General features: G+C 45.0%; 2 protein-coding genes across 5 annotated transcripts in view; both read right to left on the minus strand.

Annotated features, from left to right (window-relative positions):
- The window catches only part of IGSF5 (immunoglobulin superfamily member 5), a 34,832-nt gene extending 34,186 nt beyond the window's left edge, over positions 1 to 646 (minus strand). For both annotated transcript variants that reach the window (XM_014938023.1, XM_014938022.1), the window contains exon 1: positions 387 to 646. The gene's annotated coding sequence lies outside the window, so the exon portion shown is untranslated. The remainder of the gene's footprint in view (positions 1 to 386) is intronic.
- Positions 647 to 14,384: 13,738 nt separating this feature from the next.
- B3GALT5 (Beta-1,3-galactosyltransferase 5) lies at positions 14,385 to 25,874 on the minus strand. Of its 3 annotated transcripts, XM_014938035.1 has the most exons (5): positions 25,741 to 25,874; positions 25,190 to 25,309; positions 18,416 to 18,566; positions 16,410 to 16,574; positions 14,385 to 15,907 (listed from the first exon to the last, which is right to left on the minus strand). In XM_014938035.1, the coding sequence occupies exons 4-5, from the start codon at positions 16,410 to 16,412 to the stop codon at positions 14,957 to 14,959; spliced, it is 954 nt and encodes a 317-aa protein (XP_014793521.1). In that variant the 5' UTR covers positions 16,413 to 16,574; positions 18,416 to 18,566; positions 25,190 to 25,309; positions 25,741 to 25,874; the 3' UTR covers positions 14,385 to 14,956. The 3 variants fall into 3 exon arrangements, with proteins under 3 accessions (XP_014793521.1, XP_014793522.1, XP_014793520.1); XM_014938036.1 differs by lacking the exon at positions 25,190 to 25,309 and having other exon boundaries at positions 25,741 to 25,861; XM_014938034.1 differs by lacking the exon at positions 25,741 to 25,874 and having other exon boundaries at positions 25,190 to 25,516.
- Between the last annotated feature and the right edge of the window lie 937 nt (positions 25,875 to 26,811).

Consider the following 26,811-nt stretch of genomic DNA (forward strand, 5'->3'; position numbering starts at 1 on the left):
GGGGGAGGTTTGTGACTGGCGTGGCCAGCACTGCTACGCAGGGGCACGCGCTGTGCCCCGGCCTGTGGTCCCACTCTGAGCCTGCTCCCTCCCACCTGAGGCGTGGGGATAATATCAATAATATCAATAATATGGCTCTAAAGGAGCAGCAGCCAGAGCCAGCCCGGCACAGCACAGGGCTGGGATGTTGTGGGCACCCTGCATTGCAGGGGAGACCTGCCCCGAGAGCCGGGGCGTGCTGTGGGAGAGGGGGGCGGCGAAACACCCCTCCTTGCCCCACTGCCACCGGCCCACGGCTACCTTCCCCACGGCGGCAGGAGCAGGGGAGAGGGTTAAATTATCTTTCAGTTGTCTCGGGAAGCAAATAATGGCTGCAGAGGGGTTACCTGGATGGCTTCCCCAGCCACCGTGAGGGCGTCTCCAACCGCTTTCCCTTCAATGACGGCCCAGAGGGACGCAAGAGGAGGCCGGCAGCGTTCAAAGCCAGGGGCCCCTGGCCGGCCCTCACCTCCTTGCCCCAGGGAAACCCTCCTCAGGTGCTGGGGCAGCTGCCTGAGGTGCTGCCGGGAAGGAACGCCGACCTCAGCCGCCTCTCAGCCGCCCGGGGCCCCGGGGCAGACACCCGCCCTGACATTGGTCCCCAGCGATACGGTGAGGTAAGGATTGCCTCTCCCCTTCCCCCCGCCCAAATACGCTTGTCGCTGTGTTAATATTTAACCGGTCCTGCAGGAGGAAGTAAGGCACAGACGATGACACACACATGCGGGAGCAAACTCCACGCCACCCTCCCAACCCAAGAAGCTGGATGGGTGCTGCCGCCTGACGCCTCTGCAGGGCACAGCCATTGAGGCCTTGCTGGGACACCATGCAGGCCACACAAGGAAGCACACGATTTATTTTCCCCGGATTATAACTGGGCGGGTGAGTGCATCTGTGCCCCACAACATGGCAGAGGGCAGAAGCACCCGCCTGGGGGCTCTGCTCCATCTGTGCCCCCACCAACGGAGGCTGTCATCCATGGCTGGGAGTGCTGAGGTCCATCAGCAGCCCCCACTAGGGTGAGGGGCTGAGCTAGGGCCAGGGACCATCCAGGGGGTCCAGTCAAGAGCTGATGGAGATGGGGCCAGGGACAGGACTGGAGACGAGGCCACGAAGTGACACCAAGGGGCCCATCCAGGGAACAGGGCCAGACGCAGGGATGGGGCAGGCTGATGGCCCTGCAAGGCTGACATGGTGCCCTGGGCCATAGGCAGGGGCTGACGGCCCTGGGGGACTGACATGTTGCCCCGGGCCATGGGGAGGGTAGGGGAGCCCTGTGGGGGCTGCCAAGGGAGGATCCAGCCCACTGGTTGCCCTCAGGGCCTCGGCAAAATGGGTCCTTACTATGAAGCGCAGCTTTATAGGCAGCTGGTGACAAAACTGAATTGGTTTTCCATATTTTAATGGAAAACACAGTCTCCAAGTGATTTTTTTCCCTTTTTTTTTATTTTCATATTCCTTCTTCAGTTTTTGTTTTGAGGAATTTTTTAAGTTACATCAATAAGTTGTTCATTAAAACATTTCAATTAATTCTGTAATACTTTGTGTTTGTTTGCTCAGTTAAATCACACCTTTTCCTACCACTTTGACAATTGTGTTTCCACTAAAGCTGCCATGCTGCCTCATGAGAGGTGCTCATTCCATAGCTGCAGCCTTTGCCTTCCTCTGAGAGCTGAACTGCATCCTTTGCATTACACCATCGTTGGTCGGTGAGTTGAAATGATGTGGCACATCAGATTTTTATCATGAGTCCATCTGCCAGGAAGCTTAAATTGTAAAGAAGGGACATATGACTTCTTGTGACAGGACTCAAAGGGTAACGATTAATGGAGCAGGTTCAAGTTGGAAGCCTGTAACCAGTGGTGTCCCCCAGGGGTCAATACTTGGTCCAGTGCTGTTCAACATATTCATCAGTGACCTGGATGAGGGGACAGAGTGTATCCTCAGCAAGTTCACTGATGATACCAAACTGGGAGGGGTGGCTGACACCCCGGAGGGCTGTGCTGCCATCCAGCGAGACTTGGACAGGCTGGAGGGCTGGGCAAGGAAGAACCTCATGAGGTTCAACAGGGAAAAGTGTAGGGTCCTGCACCCGGGGAAGAAGAATGTCAGGCACCAATACAGGTTAGGGGTGGACCTGCTAGAGGCAACTACTGAAGAGAAAGATCTAGGGGTCCTGGTGGACAGTAAAATGGCAATGAGTAAACAGTGTGCTCTTGCGGCCAGGAAGGCCAATGGTATCTTGGGTTGTATAGGGAAGAGTGTAGCCAGCAGGTCAAGGGAAGTCATTCTCCCCCTCTACTCTGCACTGGTGAGGCCACAACTGGAATACTGTGTCCAGTTCTGGGCTCCCCAGTTCAAGAGGGACAGGGAACTACTGGAAAGAGTCCAGTGAAGGGCAACAAAGATGATTCAAGGATTGGAGCATCTCCCTTATGAAGAAAGACTGAGAGAGCTGGGACTCTTTAGTCTGGAAAAGAGAAGGCTGAGGGGAGACCTTATTAACGCCTACAAGTATCTCAAGGGTGGGTTGAAGCAGGAGGGAGCCGGACTCTTTTCAGTGGTTCCCAGTAAGAGGACGAGGGGCAACGGGCACAAGCTGGAACATAAGAGGTTCCACTCAAATATGAGGAGAAACTTCTTCACGGTGAGGGTGACGGAGCCCTGGAACAGGCTGCCCAGGGAGGTTGTGGAGTCCCCTTCTCTGGAGATTTTCAAGACCCGCCTGGATGCAGTCCTGAGTAACATGCTCTGACAAGCTCTAGGCAATCCTGCTTCAGCAAGGGAGTTGGACTAGATGATCTCTATGGTCTCTTCCAACTCTAAAAATTCAGTGAAATTCAGTGGCTTTCCTGAACTATTTTTTCTACTGAGCACAATAACAGCTCTAGCAAATAGAAATTAATGCCACACTGACAGAATGCCATCACAGAATCATAGAATCATCTAGGTTGGAAGGGACCTTTAAGATCGAGTCCAACCATGAACCTAACACTGCCAAAACCACCACTAAACCATGTCCCTAAGAACCACATCTACCTGAAAATGAAAAGGTTCAGTTTGGCAAAGGGAAATGAAACATTCTGCTTGGGCAAATTTGATCAATTTCCAAAACTAAATTTCAAACACTTTGCTTTATTAGAAAAAATATCACCTCAACTTGTTTTTTTTTTTTAAAAAAAAAGCTATGGAATCTGCAGGAAGTTTTTTTTTGACCAGTTTTTCTTTTTGCTTCCTTGCTTTTACGAACATCTCTTTTTTTAAGTCTGAAATCTCACACTCATGTTGCACCAACAGCCCTACTTTCATAACAATATGAAAGGTATTTCAAGAATACCTTCTTTATAGTTATGTCCAAATAAAGCCAGAGGAAGAAAAGGGTAACATCTAATGAGCAGATTCCATCTTCGGTTGCCCAAGTAGGAAAAGTGTAGAAGGTTAAAATGGATTGACTGGCTTTTCAGCTTGAATTAATAAAGGTAACTCTTTGTAAAAATTCTTTGGAAAGGATAATAGCTGCTTTTAAAACTTTTACAAAACTATAATTTGGCACTACTGAGAAGAGATTGGCTCTGTCATCTTTGTAATTGCTCTTCAGGTGGATTTAAGCTACTATTAGATCATCCCTTAACCCCTTCTCTGCCAGACTGGAGCCTTGCTCCCTCAGCATCTCCTCACTGGTGCTGTGCTCTAGATCCTTGTCCACTTGATATCCTGCCACTGGACCCTCTCTGGCTTCTCTACATCCTGCTTGAACTGAGGAGCACAAAACCACACACAGGTTTCCAGATGTGCCTTGTAGAGGAGAATAATAGTTTGCCTGAATTTGCTGGCAGCACTTCTCTGAACGCTCCCTAGTACATGGTTTGCCATATTTGCAATGAGAGAGCACTGCTGGCTTGTATTCACCCTGGTGTTATTTTCACCCAGGTCTCGCCATCAAGATTTCTACCCACTGTCTCTTAGGCAGTACCACTGCAGCCTATACCTTGAGGTTATTGCAGCTAATGTACAGAACTTTGTGCCTCTTCATGCTGGATTTCATGAAGTTTCTGTTGGCCCGGTCCTCAAGCCTATCAAGGTCCATTTGGATGTCACGTTGCTGCACCTGTGCCACAGCTGTTGCTATAACACTAGCTAATCACAGGCTGATCCACTATCACTTTACCACACGGCAGTCTGTCATGGTCTGTAAATTAGCCGTATCCTTAAACATGTATGCACATAAAGATGCATTCTGGTGGCCCGCATTGCAGACATTTCATCGCAGGCATTTCATTCCCGTCCTTTCATCGTAGAGAGGACAGGTTGAAGCCCACAGTGGGAACTGGCTATGTTGTGGCCTAGAGCATCCAGTGTGTTTATGTCCTGCTCCAGATCTGACCCCAGTGGGAGTCATCAGGAGAGCACCTGTCACCTCCACCCACATGCATGCTGGTTTGGCTTCAGCAGCTGAGATCCTTCTGGGTGAATCTGGTGCACAGTGACTGGATTCAAATGTCCTTTATTTTCCCTGGGATTGCTTAGGCAACCAACACATGTATTAATATTTTATTAATTATTTATTACTGCCCTTGTTAGTTCCTTCCTTACTTTGACTTTCCTAATGGACTGTGATATCGTGATGAATACAGCCGTTGGCATCAGTTAGGGTGTGCGTGGGATATGACATTACACAGCATGGTAAAGTGTCCAAATCCCCAACTGCTGAGAACAACGTGCACGTACAAGGTTACCCATGTTCATGACTCTTCAAAAGATCAGGTCCTAAGTTTGTCAGTCTGATGCAAATGGAAAATCATTTTGTGAATCATCAGCCTGCATACAAGGCAGATTCCTACCTCCCACTCCACTTTCTCTAGCCACTTCTTTCCAATTCCCCCTTTTTCTTCCGCTTGTGAGTAGGAGGATTTTATCTGTTTTTTCTTTTTTTCTTCCCCAACCCTTCCAAACTCTATTTCGCACACCATATCATTTCTTCTGTATAGTGTGTAGACTGTGTAAACAGCTGGACAACCCTCGACATTTTTTGTTCTGGGATGTGTTAGTCTGAAACATATGTCTATACATCTTGCTGTGCAAACCCACACAACAAGCTCCAAGTGAAATGGACTTTCTGAGAGTCTCTTAGTGAAGCTGACTGTCATTGTCATTGTGGCCTTAAGTGTAATTCTTTTTTTTTTTCTCACAGGAGAATTGGAAAAATTGTCATGATGAAAAATGAAGTGCATTTAAACACCTTCACTTGTAAATTACTTTTAACAGTGAGAAGGCAGCAAGGGAAATCACTGGTCCCTATACCTCCACGCTGCACGTTAGGTTATTTAGCTGAGTCAAAGAAAATGTGATCAGAGGATGCAAGCACTACAATGACAAGAGAAGAGACACTTACAGCATTAAAGCTGATTTGAGGTCAGTCCTGGAAACAGGAATTAAATTCTTAATTTCCCCATGAAAACTCGTTTGAAAAGGGGTTTGAACATTACAAAGATTTTGAGAAATGGCTCCCTATTAAAAAATAAACGTTCTTTTCTCTAGTGAAGAACAGGAGAAATGAAACATCTAGAAAAGACTAAGATGACCTAGTGACCAAATTAGCTGTTTCTATCTTGAAGCCTACAGGACGTTTCTGTCTAGTACCCAATCAGGCCAAAGAGATGCGAAGCCATAACTTTTCCAGCTCTGCCTCCTATTTTTTTCTTCTTTCTGTGCTCTTACTCCTTTCCTCTACTGTTTACCAAAATATTTAGTACACTGAAAGAAATGATTCTTATTCAAAACAGATTTTATTAGTGTTAGATATAGAAGTCTAAGTGAGATACATAGACCCCTCTCCTTCTCTCACAAGCTTTATTTTTCAAAATCTTTTAAGTAGTCTGTTAATATATTGAAGACTCATCACAGTTTTAAGTTTTGATTCAAATTTTTCTTTAATGAGAGCCCTAGAGGAAAAGCTCCAGAAATAACAGTGCTGTGCCATTTCCTCTCATTTTGTATTACCTATGTGAATGTCAAGATGCATTTTTCCCCACATTGTTTCCACTTTGTAGAATATGAGAGCTATGAAGAACCCTTTCTGCTTTCAAAATCACGCATGGCGAAGACTCAGTGCTTGCTGTTTGCTGCATATATATTTGTGTGAAAAATTAGGATACTTCAAATGTCCCTACTCAACACTGTCCTAACATTTGTATCCAATTTAAATTAAACCTCTGTTTGTAAAAGATGGTTTGCTGAGTGAACAAACAAGAACTACTGGACAAATATATTAGCTACCTGAAAGATACTCTGTCTTTCCTGCAACTTCCCCATTGAATAGTTGATGTGATACAAAGTGAGGCTGTGGGGGCACTTCCAGAGGAGCCACAGTCCCTATGAATACCGGTAACTATACACAGCATGCAGGACCCTTTCCTCATTTACTGTTCACCAGCTGAGACACAGGTATCAATCCTAAACTACTTACCATGGATTTTTCCTGTAGTCATTAAAGATATAAAAGTCGTACCAGATGATGCTTCACCTATCCTGGTATGGGAGTCTATGGAAGGCAAGATATGTCTACCATATTTATATTCAGCTTATGAATATCTGAAGGGACCCTACAGGAGAGCTGGAGAAGGGACCCTTTGTCAGGAAGTGTAGTGACAGGACAAGGGGTAATGGTTTTAAATTGGAAGAGGGGAGATTTAGATTAGATACCAGAAAGAAATTCTTTACTGTGAGGGTGGCGAGACACTGGAACAGGTTGCCCAGAGCAGTTGTGGATGCCTCATCCCTGGAAGTGTTTAAGACCAGGCTGGATGGGACTTTGAGCAACCTGCTCTGGTGGAGGTGTCCTGGAACTCGATGATCTCTAAGGTCCCTTCCAGCTCTACCCATTCTATGATTCTGTGTCACCCTTTGCTGAAGCCTGCGTCATTATTTTCACTGCAGAATAGTCTGAAAGACTGGGTTAGACTGGACATCCTGTTTTACACTACAGAAGTTAGCTGAGACCAATTCCACCAACAGAAGATGCTTCCTGTTGATTTGAGGACTCCTGTTTTATCTCTTTCCTAGGAAGGGAGGTCATCTTTGTCTTGACCTAAAGACTCATGAAGTGATTCTATCATGAATCTAGGCCTGGGTAAATCCTCAAAAACCTTGTAACATCAATATAGCTCATCTGATTTTTTGGTTCAGCTTTTTTTTTCTTGTTGATTATTATAAAGCCATACCTCTGTGCAGAATTGCTGTGGGTTCTTAATGAGGAAAGCTTTGGATATAGTCTTCTTACAGACTTTCACACACAAGAGACCACAGGGTTAAACACTTTATTTGCATGAATGTCCTTGCAGTTTTTATTCGGCCTTAATAAATCTGCACAATTGGAATGTAGTTCTCCAACACTTTCCTGCCAGTACTCCTTCTGAACTGCATTTCATGTTTCCCCTTTGGCAGGTGTATTCCTCCTCTCCAGCACTGAAATCAGTGGTAGCTGGTAAAATGAAAAGGTCATAATTCAGGGAACGTAGATGAAGACATGGAGTCTAGGTGACAATAAGTAAGAAAGTTTAACACAGAATGAAAGAAGATACAGGTTTCATGCTCTAAGGAGGAGTATAAATCAAGGAAGGAAATTTTTAGTGCTCTCGAATACATCAGTTCCCCTGGCAACATTTTCTTTAGCTCTAGAAATGTTTTGTGTCTTGTCCAAACAGTTAGCTTAATTGCTCTGGTTATCATTCAGTTTATTCTAAGGAACTTTTCAATGTATGATAGCGTGCCAAGAAAATGTAAACATCATTCTCTACAGTCATTATAATCACTATTACATTTTTCATTATTGCTTAAGGTCATGATTTTTGGACTCCCTCCTGAGCTTTATATGCACAGCCGGATTCTTCAAGGAGTTCAGGCAAAGTGCAAATCTATCCAGAGCTCCTTTAAAATCGGTGTGCTCAACACCTATCAGTCAGTGCGTGGTAAGTCCAGCTCTAGACATGTCAGATGAACAGTGCACAAGCCTTGTCAGTGACATGCACATGCAAGCGCTATGCCCAGGGCTCCAAATCCCACAGGACTTCCCTGATAAAGCCAGGAAAACTACCCTGAGACTATGAAATGATGCCCCTTTTCTTTATTTCCTGATGATTTTGCAAGGTTGCCAGTTATGAGAAATGTTAATGCTCACACCTCTGAAAACAGTGTATTAATGAATATTCCCTAAGTGACCTGCGGGCATGATCCAAACTGACACTGCAATGATGAGAGCAGATTATCACCATGAAAGTAGGGACTATATTGGAAGAGCTGTGTCTTTTTTGCATTTTCATGAAATGTTTCCTTATGACTGACATCTTACTGCTCCCTTTGGGCATTCATTTAAGATCACCAAGTAGAAATGTCAGGTGTTTTTTTCATAGAAATAAATGTCTCCTTGTGCTCTGTATCTGTGATACGGAATCTGTGACTGAAAGCTGCCCTTTTGCAGTGAAAGAACTTAAGTCCCTTGCAGAGATGGCTCCAGATATTCAATTTCTCTTTATGTAGCAGGGTAATGGAAGTGCTCATGAGCACTGCTGTATTTTGACTTTCCCTTATAGAGGAGCAGTAAATTTTATTTTGATATTCAACCTTTTCCTTTGCAACATTTGTCTACAAAATAAGATTCCCTAAAAGCTTAGAGAATTGGCGAGTACTGAAAGAGCTCAAGAATATAGTAAAGAGACTGGTGTGTTAACAGGCTAAAGTTTCCAGTCCCCTCTCCTCCCCTATCCCATGCAGCACTTCCTAAAGCTGAAGAAGACGGTACCGCTCGGTTACTGTGGCTTCTGGCAGCAAACCTCCTGCCGCTTGACTCATACCTGCAAGGCACCATGTGCCTGGCCTCAGCATAAGAGAATGGGTTCCCCAAAATGGTCTGGGGGGCAGGTGAGCACAGACAGAGGTGCATGGGACGCTCTCACCCTCAGCACTGAGCTCTCCTTGCCAGCAGCAAGCGCTGCTGTTCTGCCACCTCCTCACCCCGGGCAGGAGCACGCTACCTTAGTCACACACACCGCGGCTCACTCCCACTCCTGCCTCACGGCTCACTTCACTCTTCTTTTTAATTCCCTCGTTGCACCTTTAGTAGCAGAAGCACATGTAAAAGCTTCAGGTCCCTTTATGTACCAGAGTCAAACATTTACTTACAACTGCTGTTCCAGCAATAACAATTAAATTAAACATGAAGGGAATAGAGCCGCCTGGAAGATCTACAAGCTGGAGGTGTAAATCACACTGCATAACTAATTTATGACGTTCTGTGCCTACAGCTGTATGCCCATGGTTTCTAAGTGTAAGGGAGGCTGTGATTTCTCTGTGCTTTTGGTGGCGGAAGAATAGGAAGCTGATTACACGGGCCTCTGTCCCTGCACCCAACGTCATAAATTAAAAGAGGTCAGGTTAAGTCAGTAGCTGAACACAAGGGACCTTGTGTATATGGTTCAGTTGGAAGGGACTTGGATTATTTTTTTTTCCTCACAAAAATAATGTATTTTTGAATTTGTGAAACATAAGGCAACAATAACATTATTTCTCAACCACTGAAATTGTCCAATTACATTTTTCAATGAAAATGAACTTCAGTGAACTTTTTAGAAGGGTAGACTTAAAACCAGTGTATTACTAGGCTTGGGTAAAATCTCTATTTGCGCAGCCAGAACATGTGCAAATTCAAATCTGTTTTTTTCAGATTGGATATCCTATGTACTGTATATATCTAAGTCTTATGACTCAGGTGCTTTTCTCTATGCAGTGTGACAATATTTGCGGATATTTCCAGAAGTATGCTAGTGAAATGAACTAATGAATTGAAATCCAAATGCAAACAAACATACAAAATACACCAGAAAGGTAAGTGAGGAAAAAAGATAAAATAAATGATAAAGATAGTAAGGGAGACCTTTTCCAGTTATGGTTTTTAGTTCATAACTGCTTGTGTTTGGCAAACAAACTGACAGGCTTCAGTTACTTGACATTTTCCTTTTAAATGATAGGGGAACAGCCCAGTGCTTCCAGGTTCCAAGGAGTATGCCACTCAGCCAGTCAAACAGTGTTGGCTATGATGACACAGACAAAACCATTTCATATTGGATCTTGATCTTCCAAAAGGTATCAACTGTGGTTAAAATTGTCTTTTATCCATTCCTTTGCTATGGTTTTAACAATCTTGCATTTGACACTCTTGTCATTTTTAAAAAACATTCTGTATTCAAATCACAGCCTGTTTATAAGATTTTGGTTTAGGGAGCCTCTGACTTAGAGATGCACCATGTATAGACCATTAATGGGAAGAGTGGCTACTGTGGCAGGATTGTATGCTTAATACTTGGGAAAGCACTCCCATTCTTGATTTCTTTCTCTTCTATGGAAATTATGGATTTGCCTTAGGAAGAGGAGTCTACCAGTCATTTGAGAATGTACATAGAAAGGCATTTTAGAGAAGAGGAGAAAATTAACAGATTCAGATTCAGCAAGGCCAAGTGTTGGGTCCTGCACCTGGGTCACAATGACCTTATGCAGCACTACAGGCTTGGGGAAAAGCGGCCAGAAAGCTGCCAGGCAGAAAAGGAACTGGTGGTGTTGGTCTACATCTGGCTGAATATGAGCCAGCAGTGTGCCCAGGTGGCCAAGAAGGCCAACAGCATCCTGGCCTGGATCAGAAACAGGGTGGAGAGTAGGACAAGGGAAGTGATCATCCCCCTGTACTCGGCACTAGTGATGCCCCACTTCAAATACTGTGTTCAGTTTTGGACCTCTCACTACAGGAGGGACATTGAGGTGCTGGAGTGTGTTCAGAGAAGGGCACCGAGGCTGGTGACAGGTCCAAAGCATGTCTTATGAGGAGCAGCTGAGGGAACTGGGGTTGTTCAGCCTGGAGAGGGAAGACCTTATTACTCTCTACAACTATTTGAAAGGATGTTGTAGAGAGATTGGGGTCAGTCTCTTCTCCCAAGGAACAGATGATAGGACAAGAGGAAATGGCCTCAGGTTGCACCAGGGGAGGGTTAGATTGGATATTAGGAAAAATTTCTTCAATGAAGGGGTTATCAAGCATTGGAATGGGCTGCCCAGGGAAGTGGTTGAGTGACTGTCCCTGAAGGCATTTAAAAGACATGTAGATGTAGTGCTTAGGGACATGGTTTAGTGGTGGATTTCGCAGTGTTAAGTTTATGGTTGGACTTGACGATCTTAAAGGTCTTTTTCAGCCTAAACGATTCTATGATTCTATTATTCTATTCATTTTAACTGGAAAAAGAGCAAGCCTCCTAACTTGACTACATCCCAAAATGTTAATACACTCACGACCGAAAAGATAAGTGAACACACAAAAATCTGGTAACAAAACTTAGCAACTTTATATCATACATTAAATATTTAGCTCCACATTCTCATGTTCTATGCAAATAATGCAGACATTGTCACACATTTTATCTTAACATTATATAGTAACCCGCAGAAATCCTAGAAGAGCAGCATTTCTGTCAGATCCATTACAGATAGTTAGCCCTTGTGTTCCATTCGGCTTTTACGTAAGGCAAATGTTTCATTAAAAAAATCTTCCCTGTATTCTCAAAAGTGCCTAGAAGGGTTATATTTTCTCAATAATATTGAATTAGATGAGATGTGTGACCAAATCCATCATGGACATTTTTGAAAATCCTAACTCAAACTAAGAATATGTTAGTTGACAAGTTAGAGTTGTGAAAAATGTATTCATTTTTCTGCATTAGAAAATGGATCTTGTGTTGGGAGAAATAGAGCATGCTGAAGTGCACAGCTCTAACCAGCTCTAAGACACTGTCATCAGCTCTGTTGATTTTTACACTCCTTCCTACTAAATGAGAAGCAATGGAGCAACTTTTCAGAGTAAGTTTTCAAAGCTATTCAGAAGAAAATGATTTAATGATCACCTGACTCAGAAAGCATAAAAATGTTAGGATAGTGCACTGCTTTCACAGATAAACTGCTTGAAAATTGCCTAAATTCTTTTATTATGCTATACAAAATTTTTAAAAAAGTGTATGTATACTGAGTATCATCTTTACAGATCTAGTTGTATTTCCAATCATTTTGTGATGGTCTTTCATTGGAAAATACAGATGATTTGGCAAAAGGGCCACTATTACTGTTTTGATTGTGTTAAAAGTCGTTACCTGAGGCCTAAGATGCAAAAGCTAATTTCATTTAACTGATTATATAAACTGACTAGCACAGTGACTTTGTTTAAATAAATTAATTTGCCTTACATACAATTATCTACTTTTCTTAAGTCACCTTTTCCAGCAGGATAACTGTATATTTTAATTAATTATTCGTTTACTATGTTCTTACTCAAAGCAGCCTACTGAATGGAAAGAATTATGAAATCAATTTCTAATTTATGTGAACAGAAAGAAAATAAAATGTTGAGGAAAACAATGTTCAGTAACCTAAAGTATTCACTTGGGAAGATAATTTGCAAAAAGGATAGGAACAGGCTGTCTGAAACCCTAACATTTCAACCTGTACCCATTTGCTTCTCATCAGAGATTTAGTGGTGATAAGCCAAACGCTTCAGATAGGCAGGGCATTAGTTACTTAACAACATATCTTCAGTGAGGACAATTTTTTTCAAATGCAGTAATAAAGACAGGCATCTTACATGGGTCACTTGAAATTACAAATAGACTCCCTGGAAATAGTATCCAGAATGGGATTATTTCTTAAAACATGCCTGAAGACTTTATTCCCAGTGGCACAGTAGCTATGACTTTAGACACAAAATGTAGTAGTAGCACCTATAAATGTGAGTAACAGCAAATGGTACCACCTTCCCAGTTAGTAGCTATATTCAAGTAATTAGGAACTTTCCTGAACTAAAATAAAAGCCACAGTCAAGAAGTCAAGCAGAACCTGGCCCTCAAGCCTAACTTTTTTTATGATGATACAAAGCCACAAACCACTCAAGTAAGACATATTTTAATGCCACTCACAAGCAGACATCGTTCAGGGAAGCAACCCAAAATACTGTCTCCTAACAGGAGACTTTACCCTTTGGCCAAAATTCAATTGACAGAAGACGAGCAGCTGCACCACCCCAGGAGCCAGGTACCACCCTACTTCTTGGATCTCAACACCTAATGGAGGCAAACAAGTCAACACATCCGTATGTAAATGAATAGCTGTTCTGCCAAGATAAAGGCTCCCTGGGACTGCGTGGTTGGACTGGTCCTGCCAGCTGTGATAAGGTTGGCACCAGGCACAGAGGTGGAAGTGAGACCCACAAGGGACTGCAGGATTGTTTCTATGATAACTAGAAAAGGCCAGCCTGCACTACGCCGTCCCAGCTCATGACCCTCTGCCCCACAAGACAGGAAACTAGGAGAGGCCAGGAAGCATTTCTTTATCATGGAATCATGGAATTGTCAGAGTTGGAAGGGACCTCTAGAGATCATCTAGTCTAACTCCCTTGCCAGAGCAGGATTGCCCAGAGCACATCACTCAGGACTGCAACAAGGCGGGTCTTGAAAATCTCCAGAGAAGAGGAATCCATGACCTTCCTGGGCAGCCTGTTCCAGGGCTCTGTCACCCTCACCCTAAAGAAGTTCTTTGTCGTATTTGCATGGAACTTCCTATGTTCCAGCTTGTGCCCATTGCCCCTCGTCCTCTCACTGGAAACCACTGAAAAGAGTCCGGCTCCAACATCCTTCAACCCACCCTTTAGGAACTTGTAAACATAGATAAGGTCTCCCCTCAGCCTTCTCTTCTCCAGGCTAAAGAGCCCCAGCTCTTCAAGCCTTTCCTCATAAGGGAGGTGCTCTAATCCGTTAATCATCTTTGTTGCCCTACGTTGGACTCTCTCCAGAAGTTCCCTGTCCTTGAATTGGGGAGCCCAGAACTGGACACAATATTCCAGATGTGGCCTCACCAGTGCAGAGCAGAGGAGGAGAATGACCTCCCTTGACCTGTCTTCTTCCCTGTCAGCTTGTTTTATGGGACCTGGGGATGGCCTTCTCCTGTGCTTTTGAGAGTTCCTCCTTGAAGTATGACCAGCCTTCCTGGGCACCTATGCCCTTCAGGACTGTCCCCAAGGGACCTCTCAACCATGTTCCTAAACAGGCCAAAGTCTGCCTTTTGGAAGTCCAAGGTGGCAGTTCTGCTGGCTCCCTGTCTTGCTTCTGCAATTTGCCCTTGGTGAAGCCATGTTGGCTGTCTCCAATCACCTCCTTATTTTCCATGTGCCTTAGCAGAGATTCCAGGAGGATCTGCTCCATGATCTTGCCAGGCACAGAGGTGAGACTGACTGGCCTATAGTTCCCTGGGTCTTCTTTTTTTCCTTTTTTGAATATCGGGGTTATGTTCCCCTTTTTCCAGTCTGCAGGAACTTTGCCACATTGACATGATTTCTCAAATATGATGGAAAGCAGCTTAGCAACTTTTTCTGCCAGCTCCCTCAGAACCCGTGGACTTATGTACCTTCCAGTTCCTTAAGAGGTCTTGAACCTGATCTCATACTGTGGGCAGTTCTTCATTTGCAGAGCCTGTGTTTTTGCCTTCCGTGACTTGGGAAGAGGTGCAGGTTGACCAGGAAGAGGGTGCAGATTTTCCTCCTTGAAGAAAAGTACTTTGACTTTTAGTTTGGCACTGCAGAAGCATTCCCTGTCCCATAGCAGCAAGATTTGCAGGACGGGTTTGCAGGCCTGCATCTTTCAGAAAAAAATTAATGCTTGTAACTTGTGTAGAGAAGATATGAAAAGAGGTGGGAGTGAATGGGAGAGAAAGAGGGTTGGGCAGGAATGGAGATTAAAGTAACCATTAAAAGAGTCTTTAACTTGATGGATCTAGAGTTAATCAGGAGTTTTGCTGGAGTAAAGAGCATTTCCATTTGTTAATTCAAACAGGGAAGGTGCTAGGGCACTCCTCCATGATATGATGCCACTAAGCTATTCCAATACGTCAGCTGCTCAGATGGATTTACTTTATGGCACAGCACAATTTTCTTAAATACAGAAACAGAGAATTTAATCTTTCCTGGAAAAAAGGTCTGCTCTGAATGAAGCTCCTCCGGCCTAATTTTTAATTTGTCAAGGCACAGTCCTATAAATACATCCTCCAATTTAATGAACAAAATGCTCTTTGAAACATTATAGATCTGACTAACAACATCAGTGGATAAAACATAACCAGTCCCAGAACAAAACGGCGGGTAGGTCTTTCCTGGATATTCTTCTCTACTCACATACCACTTACTCTGTCTGTTCCGTATGGGGGAGTCGTGCAGTTTTAAAAAGCCTGTGAAGAGTCTAGTGGTCCTATTTTTCCTTAGAAGCAGCTCAGTGAGATAAAAAACATTGATAAATACATCTGTGTCAGTTTTCATCACAAAGCTGGACTGGTAACAAAATCTGTGAATCCATTCCACTCCCATCATGGTCTTCAAAGTCAAATTGTAATATGTATCTGTAAAATTCTTTTGAATGATGTCTTTGTACTTTTGACTTTCAGCAGCAATAGCAGCCTGCTGCCTGAGGTTCACAGTGCTTCCTAGGAGGAAAAATGCCACCACGCGTTTGCCGGCCACTGTTCTCTCCTGCCCCCAGGTCTGCCGGATGACCATCCTGGCGTTGATGTCGTCGTGCGAGGATGTCACAAGCAGCACGAGGAAAGGCGGGTTCTCTTGGCAGTCTATATCTGGGAGCTGCAAGAAGTCTCCTCTGGTTGTCCTGAGATTCTTCTTGGGGAGTACCTCATTTTGGCTGTTTTCACAGAATATACAGAATTTGGGGAAATTGCTGTAAAACCATAAGCTAACACAGCTGACACCCACAAGCCAAATAAACAGCCCGTATTTTCTGAAATCCTGAAAGAAACAAGACAGACAGTACATCATTTAAAAAAATAGTATCTAGTTCCTTTCAGTGCTGTATACCACACAGATCTCCTTGCACAGAGATTTAAAGCCAGGTCGTCTCTAATTGAAAGCTACCTATTCTGGGGCATTCACCCACACACATTTCTCTTAGTATCATTCCCACAAGATGTTCTGCTGGCAATCAAATTCACACCCGTGCTTACTTGAATCTGCCCCACAAGCCAGTATATCCTCAGAAATCCACACAATCACAGAATCACAGAATCTTCTAGGTTGGAAGGGACCTTAAAGATCATCTTGTGCAATCATGCCCACCAATTCCAGGTTACCCTGGCTGATGCTTCAGATCTCCTCCTTATTTTCAGCATCTTACAGACCATGACTTAGACCCACCAGGGCTCTAACAAGACAGAGAGTGGAGAAGCAACAGATAAATGCCCATGCCAGATGAGAGAGAGGAAATAACAGCATCAGGGTTTTTTTTAAATACCATGTTTCTCCATTTGTTTGAAAAGAGTGCCTGTATCAGAGCCAGTATCAGATTCCTTCCATCTTCATCTTCTTTGCATCCTGTGGGGCTCTTGCACCAATGTGGAAACTGTTCCCAATCTTTTTGCTGGAGAGGCCGTGAATCACATATCTGCCATTCAGTCAGCTGCTCAGAAAAAAAAACAACAGTGGGTCAGACTATTTGGATGTTTTACCTTTTGCAGCATACCTTATACAGATATGTAAATGCTATACATATATATTAGCACAAACTGCAAATGTTTGCAAGTTTATGTAAATTGTAAAATATATATTTTATAAATTTTGCAAATAACACACATCCACGTGTATCATTTTTCAGCAGGTCCCTGCCTACTGCCAGCAGGTATGCAGTGGCCTTGATGAGAAATGCACGCTTCCCAGAGCAAAGTCTCCTTTCATTCTGACTGCGTGAAAGCAGGAAAATACTAGCTTTTGTCACTGGTTTAATCAGCAAAAGCAAAATCCGGCTTATCTGGAGCTGGTAGGAATGGTGTTCTTTTTTTCTCAAATCAAATTGCAATTATCCACAGAGGTACTTGGGGAGAGGATTGGAGGGAGAGTTTGCAAGGACCCACATTGCGTCAGTAGCACCTTGAGCTTTCCCAGTTTGGTGTCTCAGCTCTGTCTCTCCAGCCACATATAGGAGGGAGCCACCCAGATAACATGCCCCAGCTGCAGCTCCTCACTGTGACCCACAGCCCTGCAGAGCCATGCAAGCCTCCAGACCAGTCACAGTGGAGGAATCAGCCTCCCTGTCCGTACAGGACTGCACCCCATCTTCTGTTGCAATCGCATTTCTTCCCTGTTTCACTCTCTCAATAGTCTTTCCCCAGAACAGCACCAATTCCCCAAACTCCCCTCTCCAGGAAAACTCAGCAAACGTGTGAGAGTGCACACAGGTGCCTCATCTGATGGCCCTGTCTTTAATTTTTCCCCCTTGGAGCAGAAGAAGAGAAGAGCTGCCCCAAAATACTCCCGAGGTCAGCAGGAGCCCAGACTGCGATAGGGGATGCTGTTGGAAAAGAAGCATTTGCATAGATACAGCATTGGTATCCCAAGGACCCAAGCTTGGCAATGTGTTACAGGGTTAGCATTTCCTGAAAAAACACCAAGGGGAAGGGTGACAAGAGAGACAACCAGCTTCCTCTCACCAAGGCCATTTTTCTCTTCACATTTCTTCTTGTTTTCAGGCAAATGAGGAAAATTTGGAAAGTTAAAAAACACATTTTACTAACATAGGCAGATCGGTTCCTTGGACTGCTTGAGTTGGCATATCAGGGACTTAAATCACCCTGGTATTGGCTTCATCCCTCTGGGATGCTCATCCCTCACCCCACCTGCGCACAGCAGGTTTAGCTTCCCAAGTGAAGCAAATGCTCTGTCTTCCCTACTGCCTGGGAGAAATGCTATGTATGAAGAACATATGGAAAACAATGGCTTCTATTATGTTTCAACAGGTCAACATGGCTGTGACTACATTTAGCAAATCCATCACCATCCATCTGAAGCGTCTTCCTGTACAGCAGAGATATGAGAATACATTAGGCATGACAAGGCCTGTGGTTTCTAAATTATCTGTATTTTTCTTCCTTTGCCTGCATCTGACAAATAATACAGGCTGTGATTCAAGATTTCCAGCCAGCTTGCGCGTATCTTCATGGAACAGTCCTGGAGATGTTAACATGAACTGGACATTAAGTCTATCTAGAGGAGGTGTTCCAGAAAGCAATAGAGATTTACTAGCAACCAATGTCTTTTCTAGAGGTCATTTTGAACAGCATCCAGTATTTTAGCATCAAAATGAATCTTTCAGGTGTTTTAGAAAATCCTTTTGTATGAACTTATACTTGAATTTTCTCTCTGATTTGGGTCAGAAATTGCAGTTTGTGATTATCTCAAAGCTTTTCCCGTCTCCTGTTGTTCCCACTGCAAAATATTTTGCGTAGGGTATTGCCAAAAAATTACCTTCTTTGTGTCCTAGAAGAGGGTTTGTTTAAACTGACTGGGGCGGTGTTTTGTGGCTCTGCGTAGATCCCAACGAGGTTTACTCTAGAGCCTGGGGCCCAAGCGATGTGGGCTACAGGAACCTGCAGCCCGGTGCTCTTCTAGCACATGCCTGAAACGAACACATGAAGAAAAGGTAGTCAAGGTCTATGATCCAAATCAGCAGAACTTTGCGAGTATCTGTTTCTACCCCTGGTGTGAACTTCCTCCTGTGTTCTGCCAGGGTAAGCAGCTTGGCTACAGGTTCTCTCTGTTCACACCATTAACCCTTGTGTAACTCCTTCACGTTGCACAGTGACAGGACTGTGGTAACTCCTGTGACGAAGCCTAGTTGTTCCATCAAAATTAATCTGACACCTCCTTTAGGTCTGTTAATGAGTATAATTATCTAAATGGCACCAAGAGATCAAGACTAGATGCCATATAGATCAGGAAAAGCAATCTGGCCTGAGGCAGAGAGAAGTAAGTAGGTCTAGAGTTCCCCCGAGACATGGATTCAAAATATGAATTTAAAGAAATAGTCTGCTTAATGTTTCTGGGGCAAAGCTAGAGTCATGCCGCTGAGTTCAGTGAACATCGAGTGTTGGGTCTGCATTGAGGTTGCACACATCAGCCAGGAACGACCCAAAATGCAAACGACCAAAGTGTTTTCAAGCATCTGCAAGAGCTGCCACTTTGTAAATAGAGACACAAGCAGCGGAGACAAGGCAGACCCAAAAGCAGAGGCCTGATTTCAGTGTGTAAACAGGAGTTACGACCTCAAATACTGCACAGTTAAAGTTGGCAGATATGTTCCCGTTTTCCTTTCTTAATAATTGAAAGTAACATGTGCCCCGGTATAAGTGCTAATAATGCCAGCTAACTTTTGGGTTTCCTCCGAATAAAGCCTCTAAATTGCTTTCTCAGAAGCTCAGCAGGACATGAAGAGGGATTAAACATGCATAGATAATAAGAAAATGTCAACCACAGGAGGAAACATTTATTTTTTCCCTAAATGCAAGCATTTCAGAGGAGATGTCTGAGATTTCAAGCTTTCAAAGATGACGTCTCTGTCAAGGCAGTGAGTTTAGCAGTGCCCGGGCCACTGTTTTTAAGGGAAGACACGTAGGTGGCTGGGCTTCCAATTTAGCTCAGGCTCAGAAGTCAGGGAGGGATGACCAGGGGCCTCTGGCCCAGCAGCTTTTGGCTGTCCCACCACTCCGGAGCAGGACGCTGCCTGATGCCTACCAGACCTTGCCAGGAACAGCAGCACCCACTCAGCTCTCACACAGGACTACCAAAAACAGTGGTGGTCAACCTCCACTCGAAATAAAGGGTCACAAGGGGACAGACTACCCTGCCTCATCCCCCGGGAGCACTGGCTGGCTCCTCCTGCCCCGTGGGCTCGGTGGCAGCATCCCATGGAGCCTCCTGAGCTGGTGGTGCTGTTTCCAACCAACAGAACTGCACGTGACACAAACAGCCACCAAAATTATGGGGCTAAACGTGTCCTTCCTGGCACTTTAAAATGCCGCTTTTCAGCAGGAGGCTTTTACGGCAACGTGTATTAACAACATCCTCGCCCAAACCAAATGTCAAGACTGACAGGCAAGAAGGGTGGAAACCTGGAAAGGGTACAGGACAAAGGAGAAACTTTTTCTGGTGCCCTTACTGTCAGACCACAGGAAACCTTTTTCTCTTTGCTACCTCTCACCAGTTTCTGCTATCAGGATTGTCTCTCCTTGTCACCCTGTCAGCAAGTCACAGCAAGACACTCTTCATCTGCTTCATATATTCCAGTTTCTATCATTTAAGCACTGAGTTGCTAGGCACTTTGTTTACAGCCAAATCCTCTCCCTTTTTTTCCTTTCCTTTTTTCCTTTTTTTTTTTTTGCCTTTGGTCATTTTTTATCTCTTTCGTTTCTTTGTCATTTTTTTTTTGCAACGCTGGAGGGAAAATTAGCTTTCCCAGCTCCTCCCCAGGCAACTCAGCACTACCCTCAGCCTGCAATGACCAGGTAGGCATGGGGGAAGGGGATTCTGAGGGGTGGGTGATTTTGGTCCTTAAAATAAGCCTCTGGATCTCCAGAAAGGCCTCGATGTTTTACAGCCAGGGAGCTGACTCTGGGGAGTGGGTGAGCCATCCACCCATGGTCAAAGACCCACAGCAGGTGTCCTCGTCCCCAAACACTAAGCGATCAATTAGACAACAGATAGAAAAGGAGCATTATTGTTACTGATTTGCAAATCTGACTATGTTGCCTTGCTTATGTTCTGTCATGTTGTTACTAATACCCATTTAGCTGGTTGACCTTGTAATTTTACCTGCAGATTTAATCTTCTTTGTAGAAGGTTGGGAAAGTTTTATTTACCACTTTGGATTTAAATTAGAAAAGAAAAAAAAAATTAAAAAAAAAGATGAAGAGTAGAAACAAGCCAACTTTTGAATTTCATAATTCTAGGGGAAAAAATATTAGAGTGATATGTTAAATTCTAGATTAATATTAATCCCGATGAAATGCCATGCATACATACATAATACAGATGTGTACAAATATATGCATACAACTGTATTGTTTTTAGCAGCCTGACCAGCACAGCCTAAACACTGGCATAGTAATAATAATCTAAGAAACTTTTTTCCCAGCAATCAAAGAAAAACCATGATCAAAAAAAAGAGACTTAAAATTATAAAATCTGTTTAAAATCCAGTAAAGGAGTAAGAGTTCCTGAAAGATTCACCTTCTTGCCCCAGATCTCCTCCCATCATGCTATAATATAGATGGCTTTAGAAAAGCCCCCTGACCCACTCTAACTCCTTAACCTTATGTCTTCAAAGAAAAAAAGCCTCCAGGCAAAAACAGGGGCTCTACAAATGAAGAACCGCCCACAGTACAAGAAGATCAGGTTCGAGACCTCTTAATGAACCTGAAGGTGCCTAAGTCCATGGGACCCGATGAAATCCCTCCATGGGTCCTGAGGGAGCTGGTGGATGAAGTTGCTTATCCACTTTCCATCATATTTGAGAAATCGTGGCAGTCTGGCAAAGTTCCCACAGACTGGAAAAAGTGGAACATAACCCCAATATTCAAAAGAGGAAAAAAAGAAGACCCAGGGAACTATAGGCCAGTCAGTCTCACCTCTGTGCCTGGCAAGATCATGGAGCAGATCCTCCTGGAATCTCTGCTAAGGCACATGGCAAATAAGGAGGTGATTGGAGACAGCCAACATGGCTTCACCAAGGGCAAATCATGCCTGGCAATTTGGTGGCCTTTTATGATACTGCCACATGCTTGGTGGACAAGGGCAGAGCAACAGATGTTGTCTACCTGAACTTATGCAAAGTGTTTGACACTGTCCCGCACAACACCAACATCCTAGTCTCAAAATTGGAAACTAATGGATTTGATGGATGGACCACTCGGTGGATAAGGAGATGGCTGGATGGCCGCACTCGAAGGGTTGTGGTCAATGGCTCAATGTCCAGTTGGTGGCCAGTGATGCATGTATTCCTCGGCGTTCTGTACTGAAACCAGTGCTGTTCAACATCTTTGCGATGGTGGATAAGGAGCTGGCTGGCTGACCGCACTCAAAGGGTTGTGGTCAATGGCTCAATGTCCAACTGGTGGCCAGTGATGTGTGTGTTCGTCAGGGGTCCATACTGGGACCAGTGCTGTTCAACATCTTTGTTGGAGACATGGACAGTAGGATAGAGAGCACCCTCAGCAAGTTTGCCGATGACACCAAACTCGGTGGTGTGGTCGACATGCTGAACGGAAGGGATACCACCAAGAGGGACCTGGACAGGCTTGACAGGTGGGCTCATGCAAATCGCTTGAAGTTTAACCAAGCCAAGTGCAGGGTCCTGCACCTGGGTCATGGCAATCTCAGGCACAAATACAGGTTGGGGGGAGAATGGCTGGAGAGCAGCCCTGAGGAGAAGGACTTGGGGGTGTCAGTGGATGAGAAACTTAACATGAGCCGGCAGTGTGCACTGGCAGCCCAGAAAGCCAACCATATCCTGGGCTGCATCAGGAGAAGCGTGGCCAGCAGGTCACAGGTGGTGGTTCTGCCACTTTGCTCTGGTGAGACCCCACCTGGAGTACTGTGGCCAGCTCTGGAGTCCTCAACACAGGAAGGACATGGATCTGCTGGAACGGGTCTAGCAGAGGGCCACAAAGATGATCAGAGGGCTGGAGCCCCTCTCCTATGAGGAGCAATGTACTGGTGGTTAACTACAGCTACAGAATACGTGTATAAACACAAGCACAACACAGCAGCTCTCAGAGGCAAAGCACAGGCACAGGAGGAGTTCTGCATGTAACATTCAGCCATTAAAAAGGTGCGTCTTTATTATCACAAGGGAAAGAACAAACATTTGCAGGTCTCACCCACTTGAAAGCACAGCCCTTCCAGTTCAGATACGGAAGCCTCACCTCGGGTGCGGAGATATCTATTACTGAAATGCCTGAAATGGTTGCACAGCCTTTGGGTTCTGCCTCTGAAGACTACCCAGGCAGCCAGTTTCTAAAGGAGAATTAAGATCATGGCGAGTGTATTCTTGCAGAGGAAAGAGGGACAGCATTTGTGGCACAGGGGTCTTCTGAATCAGAGGCTGCATCCTCCTCTTTATTAAAAAAAAATTATCAAGAGTCATTAGCTCTTGATGCACCTTAATCTCGTGCACCCAACCATGACCACTTGCTCACGACATTCATTTGGAAAAGACCAAAACGCAGCAAAAAGTTTGGCAGGATGTTGCCGTAATATCACGGGAAAGATGTGCCACATCTGAAGAATCAAAAAGAAATGTATTTCCAGGGACTTAAGCCAAGTCAAGAAAGCTTACTTCTATTTTAAAATATCATTTTGCTTTTCCAAGCTGCTTGCAAAATTCTCGTGATAAATCCTGGCCCTACAAAGCCCACCAAACTGTCAGCTTGAGTATTTTAGTAGGGCCAGATCCCTTTTCCATGAAGGACAAAGATGTGAATTTTGCAATATGGACTGTCAGGCAACCTGTTGCAAACTTCTGACTATGACCACAGAGAAACTGTACAGGACAGCCATCACAGCCCCTGGTGCAGGTGTCTTTTGTCCTTTTTTGGAGCATATTCGGACAGTTTTACAGTGAATTTTGCAATATGGACTGTCAGGCAACCTGTTGCAAACTTCTGACTATGACCACAGAGAAACTGTATAGGACAGCCATCACAGCCCCTGGTGCAGGTGTCTTTTGTCCTTTTTTGGAGCATATTCGGACAGTTTTGACTTAATGCACTTCCACAGGTGATCTAAACACAGCTGGCAGGCAGCCAGCAAAGAGGCACCCTCTCTTGCAGGCAGAAAAAACAGCAGTGCCTCTGGGGCACTCCCTCCTTGTTCTCCCAGGAGGAACTTCTCTCGTATTGGTAGTCATTTTTTCCAAGCATTCAGCTGAAAAGTCCTCCCTTTCTGTCTCTGACTTTCCTTCACCCTCTGTGTACCAAACATCCCTTCCTGGGTTTGTCTTCCGTGCTAACAGACTCACTTCTTCTAATGCTCCCTCTTTTCCTACAAAATCCCCGTCTTCCATTTATCACTGATGCTAATGAGTTTATTTAACTTTTTTAAAAATCGCCTCATGAATCAGCAATTTCACTACAATTACTATTTTATTTGCTATACTCCAGACTCAAGATCTCACCAAAGATAAGCAATTTTCCATGATGGGGTGAATCAGAGCAGTCTTAACCAGTATAAACCCATGTGGTTCATTGTGCTGGATAGGAACAAAATCCAACTCATGGCCACTCTAGTATCTTCCTAAGAAAATATAGGAATGAGAAAAATTGTTCTTTAAGCTCTTGCTGCCAAAGCTATGACTCCAAAAACCTGGTTCTCTGAGCTATAGGAGCACTGTGCTTCAAAAGTTGTATGTATAGTGTTTTTGTCCCCCAAACCAAATTATTTATTGTACTCTTAGTTACAAGTAGTGCTACAAGTTGGACTTTTCATCTCAATTAAAAAGAGAAATAAACCTGAAAATGGTATTTCAGACAGGATGAGGGTCTCTCCCTTCGAAGCAATCTCAAGATACATGAAGGAAGAAGGAAAAAAGCACTGCAGAGAAGAGATAGCTAAGGACTTTGTACAAATAATGTTCAAACCAGGAAAAATTACCAATAGAGACATTCCAACATCACCCTTAAGTCTTTCATAAACAGAGTACTGTTCAGCCCTGCAATATCACTGTAAGGTGAGGACTTGTCAGGATGCTACCTTTCAGATAGTTGGGGGTTTTTGCCTATTTTAAGCTGGCACAGCACTTGTACGGAGTAGGTGAGCCCGATGCTCGTGCAGTTCTGTGCCCTTTCATTTCATGCTGCCTCTTGGCACATGAGTTTTTTAGTACTTAGAGCTTTTCTCTTCCCCTATCAATACCCCAGTTGAACTAAGTCTTTGCATTTACATGTCAGTTAAAGAGACAATCTGGTACTTTGGAGGATAACGTTCCTGGCAGAGCCAGCCCAGGAAAAGCCACTCGGGCTCCCCTCACCGCCCCAGCCCTGTGCCAAACGCTCACCGGGAGGGATGGCGTCCAGCTCCTTTTCTGCTTAGCAGAGCTAAGGCAGAAAGCAGAGGAACAGAAATCCCACTGCGGGGCCCTCACACTGGCAAATCCTCTGCAGATAACTCCTTGGCCCTAAAAGCGCTGATTATACACAGTAATGCTTTCAGGATCAGGCCCAATGGCTGCTTTTTTACATTACTTACCTGTACCTCATGGATCTCCTTCACCCAAGGTCTCAGCAAACACGCAGGACAGCGAGGAAAATGTGTGTCAGTCCTTGGTCCTAACTGATCCCGGTCTTTATCAGGGGACAGGCTTACAGGCTGCCAAAATAATTCCCGGTCTTAAAACACACGCTCGGTCCTCTGGTAAATGAGATTACTTATTACTGCCTCGTTACTATCAAACCGGTATACTCCTCATGCTCAATGCCCCTCTTTGCCCGTTTTACCAGAGGACGGGTGTTGCAGTCCGGAGCCCTCAGAAGAGCCCTGGGCCACCACGGGGCCACACGCTACTTGGCTCAGGCAGGTGACTTCCCCTGGTAAGGAGGTCTGGACTTTGATCCCGGTCTTCCAAGCGGGGTCCCACCTGACACCCCCTCTTATCTTGCTCTCCTAACCCAGCCACGGAGGGCAGAGTTTCAGAAAGTGGGTAATGTGGGTCCAAGGGTGCGTCCGTAGGCAAATGGACTCTCCTGCCCACAGTCATACCTGCCGTTGGGAGTTCGGGAACGAAACGAGGAGCTCCTCACCTCAGACGCCTGCAGCGCATCCTCCGGCGGCTCTGGCCATGTTGCTGCAGCGAGCGAGGAGCAGCTTGCTACCGGGAAGCGCCAGCTCCACTTCGGGAAGTGTCCCCCGATCCCTCCGCAGCCCAGCCATCCCCAGCCAGGCGGTGCATGGTCGGCTGTGCCTCCCCAGCCAGAAGCCGGGGAAGGCAGTGATGCGGCAGCAGTAACCTGAGCTCCCTGCCTGTCTTTTCCCTCTCTCCCCCCTCCTTCCCTCCCTCTCTCCCTCCCTCTCCCTGCCTCCCTCCCTCCTTCTCTCCCCTAGGTGACAGACCAGCTGTACCGTTGTGTGCAGCTCCATCATCAGGGAAGGGAAAGTTAGGAGCTCTCTACAAATGGTTTTATTTTGCATATTTTGGAGGGGAGGGAGGAGGCGATGGCCTCCCGGGTGCCGGAGCGGTGCTCACGGAGCTGGAAATTGTGTCAGAGCGGAGCCAGCCCTTGGCAGCGCTCGGAAAGTTCAGCTCCGTGCTCCCAATTAGGAGCGATACCGCCTTGATTTGCACAGTGGGAGAGAAATCTCCCTCTGCTAAAAAGGTTGCATTGAGGCACCCTTGAAGTCACAAGATTTTCCCTGCTGAGGAATGGCAACCTGGTGAAAAGGGCAAAGGGGAGCAAACAGCACCCCTGCACGCACCCCTGGGCAGCAGCATTGGTGGGGTGGCAGCAAGTGCCACCCCAGGCACTTGCTTGCCCCTCTTTTCGAATCCCCATGTTTGCTCAACCCCTGGCACTTTGCTGTTTGGGCACCAGCTTGGGTTCAGGGCAGTGCTCGGCCCTGGGCAGAACCCAGCCTTCGCTTTAGGGCTGACCCAAGTCAGGTAAGACATCTGATCCCTGTCCAAGGCCACTTCTGATACTTCTTATCGCAAGTAGAAAATTACAGCATTTCTGCCTTTGTACATAGGCAAACCATCACCCAGTGAGAGCAATTAATAACAGAAAGTTTCACATGACAACAGTTATTGAAGGAAATGGCTTCAGGGAAACACATCTCTTTCCTAAGGGCTGCAAGCTCAAGCAGAAAAGAATACT

This window comes from Calidris pugnax, unplaced genomic scaffold, assembly GCF_001431845.1.
Source record: "Calidris pugnax isolate Ruff unplaced genomic scaffold, ASM143184v1 scaffold25, whole genome shotgun sequence".
Lineage (NCBI taxonomy): Eukaryota > Metazoa > Chordata > Aves > Charadriiformes > Scolopacidae > Calidris > Calidris pugnax.